At 37.0% G+C, this 22447-nt stretch overlaps 1 protein-coding gene across 2 annotated transcripts in view; it reads right to left on the bottom strand.

The window, feature by feature from the left end:
* The window catches only part of CDH12 (cadherin 12), a 171456-nt gene that overhangs the window by 8283 nt on the left and 140726 nt on the right, over positions 1–22447 (bottom strand). For both annotated transcript variants that reach the window (XM_023752773.1, XM_023752815.1), the window contains 3 exons: positions 19367–19620; positions 7066–7202; positions 468–589 (listed from right to left, as the gene is read on the bottom strand). In XM_023752773.1, coding sequence (XP_023608541.1) covers positions 468–589; positions 7066–7202; positions 19367–19620 — 513 coding nt within the window. The remainder of the gene's footprint in view (positions 1–467; positions 590–7065; positions 7203–19366; positions 19621–22447) is intronic.

Raw genomic sequence — 22447 nt, 5'->3', positions numbered from 1 at the left:
AAATAAATACTATAATAGATTAAAGAATGCCCTTATCTAAAAATACATTCTTTTTAAATATTAAGATTTTTTCAAGTAAAAATTAAAATTTCATATTTTCTTAAAGGAGTAGTTACACTACTTAAAGGTGTTTCAAATATAGAACAAATTAAAGGATATTAACATATTTTTTCTTTTGGAACCAAGGTGCACAGATTGGTTTAGTCAAAATTTTTTTTTCATGAAATACACTTATCTGTTTATGCCTGATAACCATTATTGTATTTTACTCATTCATTCACTCATTCATTCATTTATAATAAGGTAGAAAAAAACCTGGAGGCCCACGATCACCAACATAAATCCGAAGACTTTGACAGAAATTTTCATTACTGTGTGTGTACATATTCATGTATGGTTTTACAACCTAAAGCACATGCATGTAATAGGCCTTTATACACTCTTAATTAACAATATTGATAAGATACCTGTCCTGGTTTGGCATTTTCACACACAGATGTTTCATATGGCACAGCTATTTCTGGTGGAAATTCGTTGACATCTAAGACATTAATCAATATGCTGACTTTGCTGGTTAATAATGTGTTACCTGTTAAAATATAAAAAGAGAAAAGATAATTTAAAAATCTGGTCAGTTATTGCTTATACTGAAAATAGCATATTTTTTTAAATTCAACCTTTATTTGGAATCCCAATGACCCACTGAGGTGTTGTACTGAGTATAAATAAGAAAGAGATGAGTAAATGAGGTACCAATGTTTCATTCTCAGAGAACTACCAGTGCACTACACCAGTGTTTAATCCTGAAACTCACCACCAAAGTAAGGCCAACTTTTAGCTGTTAGTTTATCATGAGGGTCACCATCCTACCAGGGTTAGTTCATAGAACCAATCACCAATAGTAATATTTTTCACTGGATAAAACACACATTTTTTATGTTGTGTCCATATAATTAAAACATTATTGGTTAGAATCACTTACATATTTAAATAACTCTCTCAAAAAGATTCCTCCTGGAAAGAATGATAAATTACAAAGAGAATGAAAGAGAGATGGCTTTTTACAAATAAGGATGTAGAAGTAAATTACTTGCTGATGTCCTGTTTAGTATGACTCAGTTGGTTAGAGTGCTGTGCCATGCACCGAAGGGTCATGGGTTGGATTCCCTGTCAGGGCACATAGCCAGGCTGTGGGTTCAGTCCCTGCTGGGGTGTGTTTGGGAGGCAACTAATCGATGTTTCTCTGTCTCTCTCTCCCTCTCCCTTCCCCTCTCTCTAGAATCAATGAAAAACACATCATACAGTGAGGATTTCCCTCGTACCTTTCGTGTGAAAGTATAATGTCTTGCTTATTTTCCATATTAACATTACAACATGCTATTCTTATTGCTAGTTTACCTTGTTTGATGCCCATCTGATGAATATTTTTTTCTTTGTGAACCTTATGCACTGAACACAAATATATAGCAATAAATAAGTAAATAAATACATAAGTAGTAAAATGTCACTGGTACTTTTATATTCATTATAAGTATAAATTTGTTGAAAAAATAAATGTTATGATATAAATATTTTCACTTAAGGTGTAACATTTATTTCACACAAGTACAAAGCCAATCAATTTATTTATTAATTATGAACATATCCATTTGTTGCAGAGTATGACATCCTGGGCATAAGAGACATATATGATGATGTCCTTAATATTAAGAACTTCATACCTGAGAAGATCGCTAAGTTTTTTGAGATCATCTATTTTACAAGTGAATAAAATAAAATATAGTGCATGATGTCAATAAATTTTCCATGTAAAAATGTTGCCTAGTTTTGCATTCAATTTTTGGCATGTGATGTTTAAGAGGAATTTTCTGTATATACCCTTTTATTTAAATCCAAATTTCAACCTTCAGGTGAAAAGCTCATCATGTAGTTTAATTTCCTAAGAAAATTGGATACTAATTAAGAAAAAGAAAAATAAGAGTAGCATTACCGTTGTGTATGTGATTTTGATGGAGCAATTATACTGATTTAAAGTACTGTTGCAGTTTAATTAGGGTAGTATACCATAAGCAGTTGAGTAAGTCTAAAATAAAATATAGGTATTACAACATAAATTTGAATTCCATTATATTTACACAGCATATAATAGTGAAGAAAAATGATATCATTTCTAAATTAAGTTTATGATTATACTGGTGTTAATGATTATTATTTCCATGTAAATGATACATTGCAAGACTTTATGAAATGGTATGAACTTTTACCGTTATATAAATTATATAAATGAAGTGATTCTCTCTTCAAAGTGTTACTCTTACAAGTACTACTGAAATGTTGCCAATACTGTACTAGTATAAATCAAACTTCCCTTTCTTTGAAAATACAAAATAGTTTCATATAGTTACTTGGGGGGGGGGGAATTACAGAACAGTAGATAAAAAACCTAGACTCACGTGTAAAGTAAGGTATCTATGAAAAGAAAGAGAGGGCAATTATTTGAGCAATAGAAGGGAAAAAATAACTTCAATCTATAATTAAAATAAATGGTTATATTAAGTTCTCAAAAGTCATCTGCACTCTAAGAGTAACTATTTATATGACTGATTCCACTGTTTTGCTCCCTAGTCATAATCTTTTGCAACCTCCACCTGGAGGTTATATGAGAGCACACTTAAATCTGAAGTCTCTATAATTCAGCATAATTTGCATAGTTATAGTTTATTAAAATTCTTTATTTTATTTAACTTCTAACTACTTCTAAACTTTACTATTCTCAATAGTAGACTTCAGTCTTAGTTTTCCATAACCCAAAATAAATAGTGCTTTGCATGTAATATGATATTGTATGAAAGTTTATAAAAACAAATGTATAAATTAATGTTGAGCCTGAAATATAGTAAGCCTAAAGTTTGATTTTTCTGTACATATGAAAATCATATCACTTGCATTATGTTGAATTAAAAAGAATTTATAACAAAATAGATTTATATGCCAAATAGACTTAAAAATTAATTAACTAACAATGTAATCACAACTCATAATGATATGTATACATAGAAAATTTCCTCCAAATATAGTATTTCCTAAGTCAATTCACTGATTTTTGACCCATTTCACAATAACTGGAAATAATCCATTATCATCCAGATAATTACATGACTAAGAAAAGAATTATCTTTGGTATCATGTTTATTTTACAATTATATAAAACATGTTCTAGGGTTCTAATGTAGTTATTCTTAGTTATTTTCCCTAATTACATGTATTACAGTAATAGCAAAATAAAATAGAAATATTTTCATGTTGAAAATTTCTGATAATTTGAATGAAGTGAATTTTTGGAGCTTCTGTCTCTTTAAAAAGTCTCAAGATTAGCATCATAAAAACAGCAAAGTAGTAATGCATAAAAGAATTACTAGAACTCTAATAAAATTATTTGGATCCCCAACTATAGCAACACTGATTAATGACTGCTTTTTAATTAATTGGAAGTTGTTCAATCATTGTACCATTTCATTTCACCTGAGAGTTTTTATAGAAGATACAGGGACCAACATATGCTAGTTCAATCTGCAATAAGGTATATTTATACAATTTTGTTCTTCTTGGCAGGGCAAGTATGGGCTATTTATTTCTCAGTCATTCAGTATGATGATAGTTTTCTGCTCAGCTGGCTAGTTCAATCAATGAAAATAGTCTTATGCATAAGAATATGAATAAAGTTTACTTTTAAACTCTGTGAATTCAAGCAAAATAAAGCCCAGAATAAGCTATTCTTTTTCTTCTTCTTTTTTTAAATCCTCACCTGAGGATGATTTCTAGAGAGAATAGAAGGGAGGGGGGAGGGGGAGAGAAGGAGAAACATCAACGTGAGAGAGACACATTGATTGGTTGCCTTCTGCATGGCCTTGACCAGGGGTGGGGAACCTGCAACTGAGGTACATGCCCTTGACCTGGAGGCTGTGGGCCAACATGCTAACCACTGAGAAAAACTGGCCAGAGCCACAGTAAGCTCTTCTTATTGCAGAATATTTAATTAATGCAGGGTATGTGTTTAGCCTCTTTATTTTTCACACAGACATATAGTGTTTACCCCAGCAGACTTATCAAGGGTTCTAAAATCCATCCACACAGTGGTGTTTAAATAAATACTAGACTAGACCAGGGATTTTAGAAATGTTAGCTTACTCCTATATTCTGTATAGATAGATAGATAGATAGATAGATAGATAGATAGATAGATAGATAGATAGATCGATCGATTATGGGTCTAAGTCACAGTTCTGCATATGTTCCATAAGGGCCAACATAATTTATGACACTCCACACACTTAATTTTCATTTAAGTAAATACTAACTCAGTGGGCCAGCATGTGCCCTAATTATATTAATAATATTAAAAATAGCATTCCCTAAGTTTGAAAATTCTAAATCTTTGAGGATCAATGTCCCTTGCTTCCACTATAAGGATCCATAGTCTTCCATTCCCCAAATAGTTGAAGCTCAAAACTCTGATTTAGGTGCCAGACATGATCCTACAAGTGCCTTATAGCATGACGATGGTTTTATGGCCTGGGTAGCCATTGGGAAGAAAGACATCCTCTAGAGCTACAATACAGGTGATCAATGCACCATCCACACTTTCACCTGGAGTTAAGGTACAGGGCCTACTACTCCTACTTCAAAAAACATGCACAAGTTTTGTGTGTGCATTTATATGAAGGTTTAGGTTAGATTGGACAGTATTCTAATAATAATCTATGGATACTATGGCTTTGATGAATAGAAGAGACTGCCTCTGGTCAGCTGTCACTATGTCCAAGTCCTATACTCAATATCTTAGACAACTCATTTTCACTATATTGCCAAACATCTTAGGAAACAAAAGCTAATGTACAACATGGTTAAACTGCCCCCAACATTCTGGATGAATGAAATAATTGAAAGTTAGCATGAAAGGAATGCAGAATAGCATATGTAACTGTGACAGGACGTGATACTGGAGGGAGGAAAGATGACAAGTGTGAAAGGAGGTTTCAGGAAAACAAAGAGGATGGGGGCGGGGACTCCAAAGGGGAGACTGGTGGTCTGTTCTGCTGATAATATCTCTGTGCAGACTGGATCATCTGTGTTCAGAGCCTAACTGAGCAAGGAGGGCAGGAGATGGCAGAAGAAGGATGCAGTAGAAGAGTAGCCTGTAATGTGCCTACTTAGCATGACAAAGATGTGTGAATTTCCTCAGGGTCAAGTTAGTACAGCAGAAAGGAGCTGAAATTGAAAAATTATGCTATTAAATCACCAAAGAAGACTGCCTGTTCCACAAGGGGGAATTAAAAGGCTGTAAGGTCTTCTGCTGGTGGCCATAATCAAGTTCCTATGCAGGTGGAATGAGAGATGCTCCCTTCCCTCCAACCACCACCAGCAGCATTAACTAACTAAAATAATCACAGAAGACAGTATTTGGGCAACTGTCAACTGCCAATCCATTTTAATCATAGATGCAGTGGCAACCAAACACTATATGGGGACAGATAAGGGAGATTTGTGCATTTTTATCTCCCTCTTTTCCACTCTAACGGACTAGAGAATCTATTCCCACAAGCAAAGAATCACGGCTCTAATTTATAGTGTCATTGAATTCTGCCGTTATCTATCTGCTGCGTAAAACAAATGGTCCCAACGTGTAGTTGCTTGAAATAATTACTCTCACAATTGTGTGGGTAAGAATCTGGGCAGGCTTTGGCTGGGTAATAGATTGCATTTCACATGGTAGCGACAGCAGTTACGTTGCGGTATTCAGCTAGCAAGTGGCCCGGACTAGAGGTTCCAGGTTTCACTCACACTTCCAGAACACTGGCAGGTATGGTTAGAAGGCGGAGCTGACCTTGGATGGTCAGCCTGAGCACCGGCACGGCACGTGGCCTCTCTAGTGTGGTAGCCTCAGGGTAGCCAGTCTTCTCCCATGACAGGTCACTGTTCCAAGGTACAAGGCAGAAGCTACATTGACGTTTCTGTTAGGCTTACCTTTAGTAATCAGAATAACCTGAAGGGAAGGAAATGTGCTAAAGACCTCACCAAGGCCTGGGAAAAGGTGTCTGATTATTCATATTTTGAAGCAGTTGCTGAAGATAAACAAAACTGTTTCTTATTTACCCCCCAGTGAGTTGAGATTGATCAAAAACCCCTCAAACAGAAACATTCACAGCCAGCTCCTCTCCCACACACACACCTGAGAGGTGAAATTAGCTGCCAAAGTATTTGTATCACATGCACAAAATTAAATAGGCCTGAAACAAAATGAACGATACTCAGAAGGGATTTCTCCAAATCTTTCAAGAGATCATAGGCAGATGGACTGGAAAGATACACTTTTGTTGCAAATGGCTGTACTGATAGCCAGATGGCACCACACACACCTGATCTGTTACCTTAGGACGTTGTGACAATACCCTTGATCATCCAGCCAAAGAAGACCTATAATCACTCAGTCCTGGGAATTCTCTTCTGGACCAGGCAGGAATCAAAACAAGTAATCATTTGTAACCATCCCATAGATTCTGAGTGACTCCTTGAAGAAGAATACTTAAAACTCCTGTGTATTCCACAGTGATATTCATTTTAAAATTAGATTCTAATGAAAGCAGAGAGAAGGAAGAGGGGTGATTTTTAAAATGCAGTCTTCAATTTCAGAAAATATTTCAGAATGGGTGATTTTATAATTACTTCCTCCTGCCTGGCCAGTGAAGCTCCCAATCATAGGGGGATCTGATGTAGAAGAGAAGTGGGGGGTCTGGTGGGATTTTGAGGGTGCAGCGGGGAAGGGATGAGGTCACACAATGAAATGCAGCACTGGATATTCATGCAATCCTGCAAACAGGGCTCGCTGGCAGCTGTCACAACCTCTCCGGACTGACGCCCTGAGGGAAAGGAACAGGTTTCGGAGTTTCCCCAGGAGACCACTCAGCTGTCAGTCCAAAAATGAAAAACACCTCAGCAGGGACTCGTTTAAGAGTGTTAAATCCAAAAGCTGCAGTATAACATCGAGTCCGTCTATGCCATACTTACTAACTTTACGCGCAATTATGGAGAAATTATACTGTGCCGTGCTTTCTCTATCTAGCAATTCATTAGTGGCGATGGTTCCTTCGGTTCCATCGATTGTAAAGTAGCTGTCCCCATCACTCTTCCAGTCTATGAAGTACCTGTATATAAAAAGGAGGAGATGCAAATGCACAATGATTACACATTAATCATAACGGCAGTCAGGCTAACTTGACACAGTTCCTTATTTTTTCTCCCTGTAGCTATTACCCACCTTGCAATAAAGAAGAGTGTAAATGACAGCTTCTTTATTGCAAAGTCAGTATGCTCAAGGGGAAAGGGGAAATAATGAAAGATTTAGTGCTCCTGCTGTTCATATTATTTTAGGGTCTTGACACCTTGAAAGCTCAGCAGAGACTAAAATTCTGAAGCTGACCATGGGTTTCCTTAACCTGCTGAATATTAAAACCTTTTTGAGCAGTAAAAAATCCCTTAATGGCGGCTTTGGGAAGAGCTGGGGGTGGGAGAGACATCTGGAAACAGCTGCAAAGAACTTCGGCCAGAGCAGAAGTAGAATCTTTGTATTCACAGATAGGGAAAAGGGCATCATATTAAGGAAATTGAGGGGACATTTTTAAACTGACAATGTGGTAAATGCACAGAAATCTTTCCCCCAAAGACATATAAAAGGGCCATTGTTGTTTATTGTTCTATAAATCTGGACACCTTTAAAAAAAACAGTGACCTTGGTTAATACTGTCTTTTTTTATCTTCTTTATTAGCTAATCTTCTTGGTAATAACAGACACTGCCATTTTAGCTACTGGACTAAAAAATCCAAGAAAAAACAAAACAAAAAACAGACATTGAATTTATATAAATCTTCAGGTAATGAGAGAAATATAGTGGCGTGCACACACACACACACACACATATATGCATATGTATGCATATATATGTATATATAATTATATTCAAACATATATTTTCAATCATAATAATAAACATTTTGAAATTTTACCATGTACTTGACATGTTCCAAATATCTATGTATGTTTATTTATTAAAACCCCACAAAAGCCCTAAAAGTGAGTATTATTAATCTTCCCACTTCAGAGTCCAGAGTGCATGGAGACATTAAGAAATTCTCCCAAGTTCACCTAGTTAGAAAGTTTTAGAGCTAATATTTGAACAAGGTCATCAATGTTTTTCCACCTAGTTAGAAAGTTTTAGAGCTGATATTTGAAACAGGTCATCAATGTTTTTCCTTATAATTATTATTATATAGTAGTACCAATTTTAAACATATATTTATCACCATTATTCAGGCCAGCTGAATCAAGGCAAGGCCACTACAAACCATGGGTGAAAGCAGATGACATCTTCGTAATTAGCCCATCTAAATCACCAGGCCAAAGGCAGTGATCTATTTGTTCATCAGAGTAAGTTAAGGTATCTATTTCAAAATAGCAGACAAGCTGGTCATTGGAAACTAGGGCAGTTTGGATGTCATCTTAGTGCTAAATCAAAATTACTTTGCCTTTCTACCGTACATGAGATTCATAATTCTTGTCAATATTTATTAGAAACTGATTTCTGAACCAGAAGATAGCTGAGACTTATAGGATCAGGGTAGGAGTCATGCTGTGAATCTGCCTTTGATAATTCTCTTGTTGATTTGAGGGGTGAGAATGCATTGATGTCTAATGATATCAATGTTGTATCCTGTCTCATAAGAATGTTCTCAAAAACCATAAATGAAGTTAAGGCACATTTGAAAGTCAGGGAGCACAGGGTACAATGAGTTTAATTCTCTCTACCACATAATCTTTTCTGGAGAAGAGAGCATTTCTCACCGCAGCCCTTTTCAGAACCTTTACTCAGTAGGGTCCATGCCTAAATTAAGAAGAAAATTGCTACGGAATCTCTTTCGTGACTACAGCATTTTTGGAAGAATGTTGGTGTAGATTGTGTTCATTTGTACAATTTAGCAAATATTTGCTCAGTGTCCACTATGTTTTAGACCCCATACTAGGATTGAGGCATATTATTTTAATAAAGTACAATCCCACCAATGAAGAGTCTTGTTGGGCAGACACATATAAACAGATTTCAACATCTGCTAGAAGAACAAAGAAGACATTAGAGAGTGCAAAGAAAAGACATGCAGTTCAAGCCTACTGGTTCATACAGACTTTCCTGCAGGTGATGTTTGGCTGATATTGGAAGATGGTAAAGGAATTTTTGAGGAGAAGAGTGAGGAAGACAAAGTGAGGAGAGGAAGAAAGGTTTTTCAGGAAGTTTCAAAAGGAGTTTAGCAAAGCCATGGAGTTTGTGTTAGGAAACTGCCTACAAGTTGTTGGGAATTATGGAAACATCTGAGAGGCACAATAACTTGAAAAAAGGTAAGTGATTTAAGTCATGAGTTATAATAAGGAGATGGGCTATGAAGACTATCAAAGGGTATAATTAGGGTATGGATTAAAAGTTAATCACATTTATCATGGTTATATTTATTTTATTTTTTTTCCATTATTCAACTGTGTTTTAAAGATTTGTGAAAATTTAAAATACTGGTAAAATCCAGTATGGAGAAATGGGCAGTGCCGCTGTTTTGTTCCATGCCATTTTGTTACAACATTGATGAGAAAACAGAATTGATGCCGGCAAGGGCCATGTGTGTGGGGAGCGTGTACTTCTCTCCCTGCCTGTATGGGTTTTCTCTAGGTGCTCTGGTTCCCCCCCACCAGAAGATGTGCATATGAGTTGAATTGGCCTGTCTAAATTGTCCCAATCAGAAGGAATGTAGGTATGTTGTGAGTGCCTTTGTGATGGAAAGGTGTCCTGTTCAGTGTCGGGTGTATTTTAAGGGGACCAGACTGTAAGCATTTCCTGTATACCAGAATCTTGCTGAGAGACAAGGGTATAAAGGGCTGTAAAGAGATTTGATTCAATGGGTTATGAGAAGTACTTGAAATAACTAGGGATATGCCGGCTGAAAGAAGGAGACACAAGGACATGCCAGCTGCCTTTGACTTCATAAGGATGCTGACATAAAGCAGGTGTTAATTTACTCATCACATTCCAGTGGAATAGAGATAAGACAGGGGCATTGAATCTATAGAAATTATTCAGATAAATGTAACAAAGACAAGTCAGAGCTGCCCAAGGTCATAACGAGTATCCTCAGGGAACAGTAAGCACCATGAGTAATGAGAAATTGACCATCCAAATGCTTGGTGCAGAGGGAGTAGAACAAATTTAAACATGGTTGGAGATTCTGAAAGTACTTGACAATGCTGATATGCTATTACTATTACCCACATAGAATGAAACCTATCTCTCTTTCTTTGCATGGAATGCAATGCTTTTTTTAAAAATTAAATATTTTTATTGATTTCAGAGAGAAAGGGAGGAGAGAGAGTGAGAAACATCAATGATGAAAGAGTGTCATTGATTGGCTACCTCTTGCACACCCCCTACTGGGGATGGAGCCCGCAACCCAGGCATGTGCCCTTGACGGGAATCGAACCCGGGACCCTTCAATCTGCAAGCCGATGCTCTGTGCACTGGGCCAAACCAGTTAGGGCACAATACTTTTCTATTACTGTTTCCTACCAGCAATCTTGTTCTGACTGCTACAAACATACTCTACTCCAAGCACTCCAATAAATTATCACTTTACAAACATAAAATTATTTTTTTCATAACCTATTTCAATAATATCTATAGTCACATACATATAATTCCATCATTTAACCCAAATAATTAAATCATTTTGGCATATTTAACAAAGTTGTGCAACAATGCAGTAGTTTTTTTTAATTTAAACTTATTAGTTCACATATTTTTCATTTAATGGGGTAAGCTCCAATTATTTGAAAATTTCACTTGTATGAGACAAAAGTTGTGATGTGTGGTGTTAGGATCTTATATTTCTTCTATATTTACTTTATTTTTCAATAAGTAAATATTTCTAGTATAATATTAATTATTTCTATAATTTTTACTACATTTTTGAATTATTTTCTTAGTGTCTCCTCTGGGTTTTATCATATAAAGCTTAACATCGTATTCTTATTCATATTAGCTTAATTCTAGTCAAATACAGAAATTTTATTTCTATGTAGCTATGTTCTATTAAGTATATATATATATATATATACACATATGTTTACATATATTTTATCTATATTACATCTATATATTCAAAAGCCCAATAAAACATTGTTATAATTATTGCCGTTTATAATTTTATGTCTATTAAAGCTAAAAAAATAAAGAAAAGCAAGTATCTTCAGAAGATCTTCTGAGTTCTCTATTCTTTTTTTAAATACAGATTTTTATTGATTTCAGAGAGGAAGGGAGAGGGAGAGAGAGAGAGATAGAAACATCAATGATGAGAGAGAATCACTGATGGGCTGCCTCCTGCACACCCCACCCTGCAACCCAGGCATGTTGCCTCACCGGGAATCGAACTGCATGAACCTCCTGGTTCATAGGTCGATGTTCAACCACTAAGCCACACTAGCTAGGCTGAATTTTCTATTCTTATGTTCATCTTATAACCCTGGGAAATTCTCTGAATCACTGTCCAGGCATGGGTGAAGGCAGAGGGTGATCTCATTTAGCAAAATGGAGTGAGTGATTGGACCCCATATCATTTGCCTGCCAGGGGTAGAGCTTGTGTCCTTCCAGCAGGGTTGGGTGGGGGAAGTGAGCAGCCCACCTCCCAAGGAATTTGTCCTCTGAGACTCAGAGTTGGGGGGATGAGAAACCCTGCCCCTCAGGTAAGATGTTACATCTCATTGGGAGTTGAGGGCAGAGGAGTCATGTTTTCTCAACCACATCAGGCCAGAGTGGGTTCTCTGTCCAGCTGAGTTGGGAGATGGGAGTGGGAGGCAGGGCTCAGGCCCTGTGTCATGTGCCACAGTCTCCTGCCATTCTTAAAATGTTTCAGTAGATTTTCTTCAGTAAATATTTCTTCCATTTACTATATGCTTTTAGAAAATTTCCAGGGACAGTAAATGGTAGATTTTTATTTTTTAAATAATTTTAAAAATATAATTTTCACCATTTATGTTTGTTTCACTGGGAAGTGTCTGAAAAATAACATCCCAGATCTTTGGCAACACAGAGATGAATAAAGCTAGGAAATTCAAAGGGCCTTGAGGAAGAAAGACAACCATGTTCACAGAAAGTATATAAACTGCCTTATACTTGCCAAAATCTACCTCAAAATTGAATGCTGTTACTTAAATACTATATTAAGTTCAATGCACAGATTTTATTTTCTCTACCTACCTAAGAGCTAAATATTTCTCCTTCAAAGCAATGCATTTAGGATTTTAAAAATTTAAATATTAAGCATTATTTAGGACAATCATCTACTTTTGGTTTCTTAAGGACTTTGTTTTCATACTGAAAACACTAAATCCCAGAAAACTCTTCAATCCCAGACAAAGTTCAGATAATTAATCACTTTACATCTAGTTAATTATAATTTACAGCAATGTTATAATTTACAAAGCTGATTAAAAAAGAAATATATCTTTGTACAATGAATCACTGTACACGTTATTTTTATTGTAATTTTAAGTTTTTCTGGACACATTAAAAAATTCATGTATACATAAAATGCTGTGTCTATATTGTTGTTTAATGCTTCTACACATATATCAATCCAAATCCAATTATCTTGCAACTTTAGTAAGCAAATTCATGTATTTAGTTCAGTCTGACACTGACATAGAATTTGATTCTATAAATCAACCATCATTGAGTGGCAGTGAATAATAACACATAAAGATGCTGACTTTCTGAACAGAGAGAACTAGAGTGATATACTAATTCCTTCACTTACCTTGAGCAATCAGGTTAGAAATTTCCCCCTAATGCCTGTTCTCTTTGTCTCCTATAATATTTGGAAAATAATACCCACCCAACAGTGCAATAGTGAGTTCTTGTAAAGATGAAATGGAGAAGATATATGTGCTTTGACATAGAATTGTGTGTGTGTGTGTGTGTGTGTGTGAGAGAGAGAGAGAGAGAGAGAGTATATGTATTATTTTCTTCCTCTCTCTGTCCACATCTAATCTAATAAAAGAAAAACATGCAAATTGACCGCACTTCCGCTACGCCCCAAGCCACGCCCACCAGCCAATCAGAGCGACTATATGCAAATTAACCTGACCAAGATGGTGTCCAGCAGCCACAGAGCTGGAGCAAGCAGGAGGCTTGGTTGCCCCGGCGATGGAGGAAGCCAAGCTTCCCGCCTGTCCTGGCCAGCTGTGGCCTCTGCTCAAGGCAACAAAGTTTCAATTATAGAAGATAAATAAATCCCAGGTACCTGCTTCCAGCCAGCCTCCACTGGGAGCTTGGGTGGCTGGGGGCCGTTGCCAGCCTGCAAACAGCTATCAGCCTCTCACCCAGAATGGCCACACCATCATGGGGTGAGGGTCCCCACTGGGGGCCTTGGCCAGCCTGCAAACAGCCATCAGCCCCTCACCCAGGCTGGCCAGGAACCCCAGCAGGACCCCCCACCCTGATCCGGGACACCCTTCAGGGCAAACCAGCCGGCCCCCATCCATGCACCAGGCCTCTATCCTATATAATAAAAGGGTAATGTGCAAATTGACCCTAACAGCAGAACGACTGGGAATGACTGGTCACTATGACACACACTGACCACCAGGGGTCAGATGCTCAATGCAGGAGCTGCCCCCTGGTGGTCAGTGCGCTCCCACAGGGGGAGCTCTGCTCAGCCACAAGCCAGGCTGATGGCTGCCAGTACAGTGGTGGTGGGAGCCTCTCCCCCCTTCTCAGCAGCACTAAGGATATCTGACTGCAGCTTAGGCCTGCTCCCCGCTAGCAAGTGGACATCCCTCGAGGGCTTCCGGGCTGCCAGAGGGATGTCTGACTGCCAGCTTAGGTCCAGTCCCCCGGGGAGTGGGCCTAATCCAGTTGGTGGTCACCCCCGAGGGGTCCCAGACTGCGAGAGGGCACAGGCCGGGCTGAGGGGCCCCCCCAGAGTGCACAAATTTTTGTGCACAGGACCTCTATTTATTAATAATGGTGTATTACCTTCCCCCAAAACATTCCTGCCATACAAATGTTTGTTATGTTCTAGAACCAAGTTGGGCCATACACAGCCTTCAACTTTAAAATACCTGAGTCAGAAAGCTCCCACACAATCCCCAGAAGTAGAAACCATGAGCACCAATATCCAGCCCAATTCCACACTGTGGTGCTTTTGCTCTGCTCTCATTCACTATTTGCTGGCATCTAATTTTTACTTCAGTTATTTTGTGAGGTTTGATACCTCCTTTTCTCCGGATGTTATTCTCCCAGAAAGCTCACTGCCTTCTTCAGGAGTTACCTGAAACTTATTTGAACATTTTCCACTCAACTGTACATCTTCAGCATCTTCCCACAGCTGGTCAGACTCTAAGATTGTAGGTCTAGTACTAGGTCCTGGCATTTTCCTGATGTCCTACCTTTATGTGACTAATCTCCGTGCCTGACTGAATAGTAAATGTGCGACAACCACCATTTTTTATTGTGATAATTTTCCCAATATAGCAATGAGTTGATATTTATAAGAAATGATCAAAAATGGACTGACAGTGGAACCTCCCTTACATTTCCTGGACAATTCAGAGAATATATGACCCAGTTCTAAAATGTCTAGATAATCTTTAAGATGTATACCCTCAGAGTGAACCACCAATGTGTACATTGGTTTTGTGACAGTCCACATTAAATCTTAGAGTAGAATGATATTTTAATTGAAACTAATCACAAGAGTATAACATGAAAGCTCTAATTTGGCCTAACTCACTGGCTTAAATAAGCAAAATCTTTAAATACAGACTTTAAGTTATACTTATTTGATGAGTAGATGAAATATCAGATTCAAATAAAAAACAAAAAAAAATGTTCATGACCTATAGAAAATGAAGCAAATCTGTAATTTTTAGATGTATGCATAGTGACTGTTGCTAAGAAATCTGTTTTAACAATTGAATAGAAATCAAAAATTAAAATATTAACTTAATTTGTATAGGCTACTTGACAACGTACAATTTTATTACTTTTCTATAAATTAGTTTTCAGAAATGCTTTTTAAAAATTATGTTCTTTATTAGGTAAGCATTCTTCTTAATTTTTTTTTCCTAATAACTTTGTTACATTTAATGGAAAAGCTACCTTTGACCCAACTCAACTCTCAGACACATTTTGTAAAATATATCTGAAGGTATAGTTATTCTGAAAATATTACATCTCATTCTTTAAAGCTCTAAAGATGTATGAATAATGATTCAGGTCACAGTAGGAAATATTCATTTGTAAAAAAGTAATACTGTTATAGGCACTTCTCACCAACATCAGAGAAGTGTGACCAGACAGGACAGCCCCCTGAGCCAGTGGGAGAACACTGTCCCCAACCTTGATCCTCGTCTTCTCATACACATGAATTTATATGAGACCCTGACTGCGTTGTGAAAAGCCAATTTGTTAAAGCAATTAAAGCATGCACCTTTATTGAAAAAAAGCAACAGCAAAGCAAGTGAACCTGTACATCTGGCTTATGAAGCACAGACGGGCTCTCAGCTAATCTGGAGAGCAGGCTGGGTGGGGGTCCGAGGCATCACACACTCTCCTGTCCATGATCTCAAAATTCCTCTGCTGACTGTTTGGGTACAGATCAATTCTCAAGGTCCCTTCATTTACTTTGTTGTGGCTTCCCCAGGATTCATGAAATGCACCTGGCAACTTTATCTTGCCAAGCCTCGAGACTGCTGGCTTCTCTGCTTAGACGAGTGTAAAATGGTCCTTTTTTCCTTTTCCCTTTCCCCATCCCTTTCTGCATTCTCTCATCAGGTAGTTTTGTGTTTTTTTGTTTTGTTTTGTTTTTAGCTATTTGCTCGAGTGTCCTTGGCTGGGGAAGATAATGGTTTGTTAGTTACAAGCTGGCTGCAAATTGCCCACACTGTTTGGCCTTGTTTTAACTTTTGTGTCTCAGTTTCCCTATTCCTCCTGCCCTGGAATCCTGTAACAGTTTTAGCTGGCTCCAAAGGTCACATCTATATTTTCTCCTTCCTTTCACCCCTTTCCCTGTCTGCCTATTCCTGTTTCTAACTCCTCTCAATAATAAATGAGGAAAGTTTAAGCAATTGGAGGGAAATAAAAATACAACACCTATAATTTTAATAATATTTGATTCTGATATATTTATCTTTCTTTAGAGATATGTTTGAATATTACATCCTTCCAAATGCAAAGTTTAAGAAACCTGAAACACTAATTCAGAAGAATATATGCAGTTCTATGTTCACTGCAGCATTAATTATAGCCAAAATATGGAAGCCACCGAAGTGCCCATCGGTAGATGAGTTGATTAAAAATAGTGGTACAAATATATAATGGAATATTACTTGGTTATAAAAAAGAATGAAATCTTTCCATATGTGATGGCTGGATGGATGTAGAAGGTATCATGATAAGCAAAGTAAGTCAGACAGAGAAAGACAAATGCCACATGATTTCATTTATATGTGGGAACTAAAGGAGAGAATGAGCTAACAAACAAAATAGAAGCTGACTCATAGATACAGAGGATGAGTTAATGATTGCCAGAGGGAAGAGGTGTTTGGGGACCAGGTAAAAAAGTGAAGAAATTAAGAAGTAAAAACTGGTAGTTACAAAATAGTCATTGTGATGTAAAGTACAGTATACATAACATAATCAATAATATGGTAATAGCTATTGATGCAGGTGGTTACTTGAAACATTGGGGGGATCACTTTGTAAAGGATATGGTTGTCTAACTACTACGCTGTACACCTGAAACTAGTACAAAATAATACTGAGTAAAAATTCCACAAGATGAGAAAAAAAGGAAATTAAGGTCTGGGCAGGAGAGATCAGAGAAGGGCTATTTGGATTCATTACAACTAACTGAAACTTGCTTCTAAATTCTTTGAATCCTTGATTAATGTCATTGCATTCTGGCTCTTTGCTGTGTGCAGTGATGATAAAATAGTTATATTAGTAAGTACCCAGTAGTATAGAATAGCAGAGTCCTAAATAAACACCTCGCAAAATAAGCCTGTGAAAAGACAGTTAAGCAAAATAAAATGAAACAAACAGACCATCTCTAAATATATCAAGTAGTTTTACATTTTGATGCTTATTTTGCACAACATATTTTTGCTATCAATCTTAAGTCAGCAAACATGTTTTCAGACCAAGAAAAGATGATTCATAACCCTGTGTTTCCTCAACTGATGATTCAAGCTTATTGTTTACTCCAAGGACATGGAAGAAAGACAACTTTCATATTGACTCAAAGGCAGTTTTATCTTTGGACAACCCCTCGTGGGGATCCATCTGTGTCTACAGCTTTAGTGAGTCAGTACCCTTTAGAAGGAAGACTGGGGATACTACTTTATTTCACATAAAATAGCACTTGTCAGACACTAGCTCCTGTGACATTAAAAAAAATGGATTTATAGATGGAGAGTTTCTCTAAAATGTAGCTTTCCTTTATTTCTCACACGAGGGTCTTGACTCTAACCACGTTCCTTTATTTGAAAGTGAGTAACGCTCAGCTTATCTTTACCCAATGTAAATTTTTACTTATAAACTCTGATTTTTCTTTACAAGTATTAAATTAAATCATAATGTATTAATATTTTGATATAAACATGCTTTATCAGTCCTCAAAAATAGGACATACAGTAAATTTAAACAACCTGGCATGTTCTCCAAGATAACGTGTCCACTGTGTCCCAGGAGTCTCCTCATTTGTTGCACTGGAGAGAGTTTCAATCCGTATTTATTTACTTTCATATTACTTCCTGTACAACCTTCAATATTTCTTCTGCAGCTGTTTATGTTCTTGAAAGTACCTGTAAATGTGCTCACTGGACATTTCCCGCTTCATAATTATCAACAGGGGCTTCAGGAACAAGATTGATGAATGACTTTGTATATAACAACTACTAACATGGCAGATTCTTGAGAATGCCCCTTCAGACGCTGGTAATAAATATAGTTCCCTGGCGTTTAACTGGAAGTGAACCATGTTGGTATATGGGCATGTAGAACAACAACTTGAACCCAATGAGTAAATTAGCCAGCATTCGACCTGACATGTAGGGCACTCAGCAATTGCAATTTGCTTCCCTTTCCCCAAAACAAATGTTTTCTTTAGGGTTCTCTTCTGATCACAGACAGATATGCTTCAAGAAGGAACATATTTGAGCCACTCTGGAGGATGGATTCAGAGGAATACAAAGAGCAGATCTTACATACTCCCAAGACATTTCCTGAGATCTTCCTATATGCTATGAATATGTTGAGGCTATGGCTTTCTGGTTAATCCGTGTTTTTAATCAATAATTACCTCATGGCATAAAATCTTATGCTATATGTGTCTATATATTTTCCCTATAACAATAGAGTAGCGTTTTGCATTTTTATGTAATACTTTCAACAATAAAGATTTTTAAAATATGATAATAAGTGTTTTTTTATAACAGCCTACTTAATGCTTCTTTGGTATGGTCTCATATACTATGTGTAGGCAGGTGGTATGTGGGCATGTGGCAAGGACTTTAAAGGTAGATGAGAAGCAAAGCTGAAGTAGAACAAGTCTCAAAATATGTTGCAGGATCAATGTATGAGTGAGGAAAGGGGTAAACCCACCAGGTTTCAGTAGTGCCAGTGGAATTTATGGGTTTGAGGGGATGGGGAGAGAGACTTCTTACACTTTCTTACTCCATTGATTGCTTTGTTGACTCACTACCCTGCAGCCGTATGTCAATAGAAGCTCCTGGCAAAGTCTGGGTTTTGAGAAATTCCATAATTCAACTTATCCAAGGGCTGACTCCAACTGTGCTTCCATCAGCAGACACAATTGTGACAGCGAGAAAAGACACTGCAGAATGCAAATGTTTTTCAAACACGACTTTGGGTGAAAGACAGAGACTTTAGAAAAATGTATTCAATGCCTATTATATTCCAGGCACTGTAAAACATCTTAGCATTAATCACGAGAATCAACCTTTGAGGTTGTATTATTAAATCCCTTTTAGAGATGAAAGTTGAGATCGGTTAGCTTGAGTGGCATGTCCAACATCACACCACTACCAAATGCCATTGCAAAGATTTATTGTCAGAGGTTTTTGTCCAAATCCTATGGCTTTTCCACTAATATCTATGAGAAGCCACTATATTTTCCTGTAGGTTTGACAGAGTATTTTTTAAATGCTTTTATTTCTTTTTCTGCAGAAAAAAAAAGGTTTTTTTTATCATCTTACCTAACAGCACTGCTGCCCACATCGAGGTCTTGTGCAGTGACGGCGCCAATGATGGTGCCAACGGGGGTGTCTTCATACACCTCCATGGTGTAGAGCGGCTTGCTGAAGACCGGCGGCTCCTCCACGTCCAGCACGCTGATCTTCACGGTGGCCGTGTCTTTGAAGGGGCCCGCAGAGTGAAACCGGTGGTCAAGGTGAAGGTTGGAGGCTTCCACTTTAAAAGTATACGCCTTCTTTGTTTCAAAATCCAATGGCTGTAGCGAGGACAAACCAAACGTGAGGAGGTGCATTCACATGGAAGGCTCAGAGATGGTGAACAAGGCTTCAGATCATTTGCAAGTGAATACAAATTGTATTGGTTTCAATAATTCATTGTCCTTGACACTTAATGGGTAAGGGGATGTTTCAAGAAAAGAATCACCCACCCCCCCCTTGTAGAAGATGCTGGGTAACTTGTAAAGATAACCAGTTGCACACATTAATAATGACATATATGTGCACATCCATGCTAAGTAGGGTTTGTTCATTTTTATCTGAGCGGTTAAAACAGCAAAAGAGCAACTTTTAAGGGAAGTATTTTCTGCTCTTATACAATGCTGACATCTAGTGGAAGTTAGCTGTAATTATAACACAAAATTGAAACTGGGTAATTAAAGATACTCTTTAGATCCCACTTAAAAACTTGGTATAACAATGTATGTTTCTTTTTCTTGGACTATTTTTCATATTGTGGCAAAAATATAATTTTATATTAAACACTTTTAAATGGGTAGATCTTTTCACTAAAAAAAGGACTGTATCAAGATTTACAAAACTTGCACAGTGTTAATTATGAAAATAGTTTTAGTCTTTTGTTTTCTCAGCATTGAATATATAATTATTAGACACTAGAATTATTAGGCATTGTCAAAATGTTTTTTAACCAATAATTAAGGTTTTGAACATATATAATCAAATGAAAGAAAACTGTGAAATATATTTGGATGTCATTTGTCACTGATTCTCTATTTTAACTTTATTACTGCCTATATTCACTTTTTTCCTGAATATTAGTTTTATGTTTCCAATAACTGAAAATATTTTATTCTAGAAATATGGTGTTGCTGTGGAATTTTATAGAAATGAAAACGTTAAGGTCAATGAATCTGACTCCTGACCACCTATGAAAAGTTAAGACAATGTGAAATTGACATTAACTTCAAGATTTACTGAGACCTTTAAAACTTTCACTTTCTAAATTAATTCCTTCTAGCATGACTCCTAGGACTTGCTAGACTTGCTAATTGCTGTGTGGACCCATCTGTTCTTTGCCTCAGTACACCTGGGGGAAATAAAGGAAGTCTATTTCTCTCTTTCAAGGACAAGATTGTTGTTTTATGTGTTTTCTCTAAGGATGGAAAAGGAAAATCTAAAAATTACTGTGAAATCTTCAAAAACTCTCACAATTCCATGAAGGTTATTATAGCAAACAGCAATTCCTCTTGGACTTGACATTGTTTTTTTCACAGTAATTTTTATTCAGCATCTGTTTATTTTTCCTCTAATTATTCCCTTTGTTTTATTTTATTCATCCATATTTTATCTGCTTTATATTTAATGCTTTCTTTTACTTTTTAAAATATTTTTAGTTGCTCACCTCATAACTATTTACATATTATATCAATTTTCTTCCATTTCCATCTCTTTCCTGTTAGGGATCTAGATTTATCTTTAAGCCAATAAAAGTAAGGAATGTCATACTCACAGGCCATGGTTGATATTTTAGTTATTGGTTATGTCTTGAAAAAGTAGAGGAGATAATCCTATAATGCTTTTGTTTTGATTGGCCCACACCTTCTTTTGTTAAAGGTAGCAACTTATGAAACTCATATTTGCAAAACAGATTGCAAAACATTATTCAAGAGAAAAACATGAAACTGCCACAAATACAATTGGAAATGTTTAGCCCAGAATGAAGAAGATGAAAGCAAGACAGGGCATATATTTTCACACATTAAAAAGCTATCATGTTAAATCAGTTAGGTTTATTCTATTTATTAGTCTCTTATAGAATTAACTAGAGGCCTGGTGCATGAACTCATGCACCAGTGGGGTACCTCGACCTGGCCTGCTGGGATCAGGCTGAAACCGGCTCTCCAACATTCCCTAAGGGGTCCCAGATTGCGAGAGGGTGCAGGCCAGGCTGAGGGACCCCATCGGTGCAGGATCGGGGCCAGAGAGGGACACGGGAGGTTGGCTAGCCAGGGAGGGACTGCGGGAGGGCTCCAGGCTGTGTCTGGCCCTTCTCACTCAGTCCTGATCAGCTGGACCCCAGCAGCAAGCTAATCTAACCGCTCGGAGCGTCTGCCCCTGGTGGTCAGTGCACCATCATAAGTGAGGCGGTTGAGTGGTCCCTTAGCATATCATTAGCATATTACGCTTAGATTGGATGACTGGACTAACTGACGAGTGGACACTTAGCATAGTAGGCTTTTATTATATAGGATAACTATTTAAGTTATTAAAATGGTAACTTCAGATTTCAAAAAGTAAGAAATGTTTAACAAATTAAACCATTCAAATTTAATTAATTTTAAAATATTAATGGCCTATGTGGTGGTCACCTAGCCATCTTGAGGACAGTAAGATACAATGACAATTAAGGTTTGCTCTCTCTTTTCATTCAACAAACTCAGAGAGAAACATTTTATCTTGTTTAAAGAATGAGTTGTTAGAAGAAATACTAAGTTCCATGTCATTTGAAGTTTTTTGGGGAAATCTGATGAGTTAAAAGATATCTGAGACAGATGGATGTATAAGACAGAGTACTAACTAATCCAAAGTAAAGAACATAGAAAAGTATATTTGTTTTTGTTAGCTCTATATGGTCAGTGAATATTAAACATGATTTTTCTGTTATAGTGATCCCTAACTTCTAGGGTAAGACTATTTTGACTTTATCACCTTGAGTCCTTTTGCCTAGAAATTTTTTTGAGCTGCCCTGGTTTCTACTTCCTTTTTTATGTCCCAGAATTAACTTTTATCCTAGAATGCAGGAGTTATTACCAATTGTTCCTCATTTCGCTCTCTACTTTCTCCTAG

Source organism: Myotis lucifugus, unplaced genomic scaffold, assembly GCF_000147115.1.
Source record: "Myotis lucifugus unplaced genomic scaffold, Myoluc2.0 scaffold_0, whole genome shotgun sequence".
In the NCBI taxonomy this organism is placed as follows: domain Eukaryota; kingdom Metazoa; phylum Chordata; class Mammalia; order Chiroptera; family Vespertilionidae; genus Myotis; species Myotis lucifugus.
This window is presented reverse-complemented; position numbering and strand designations above follow the sequence as displayed.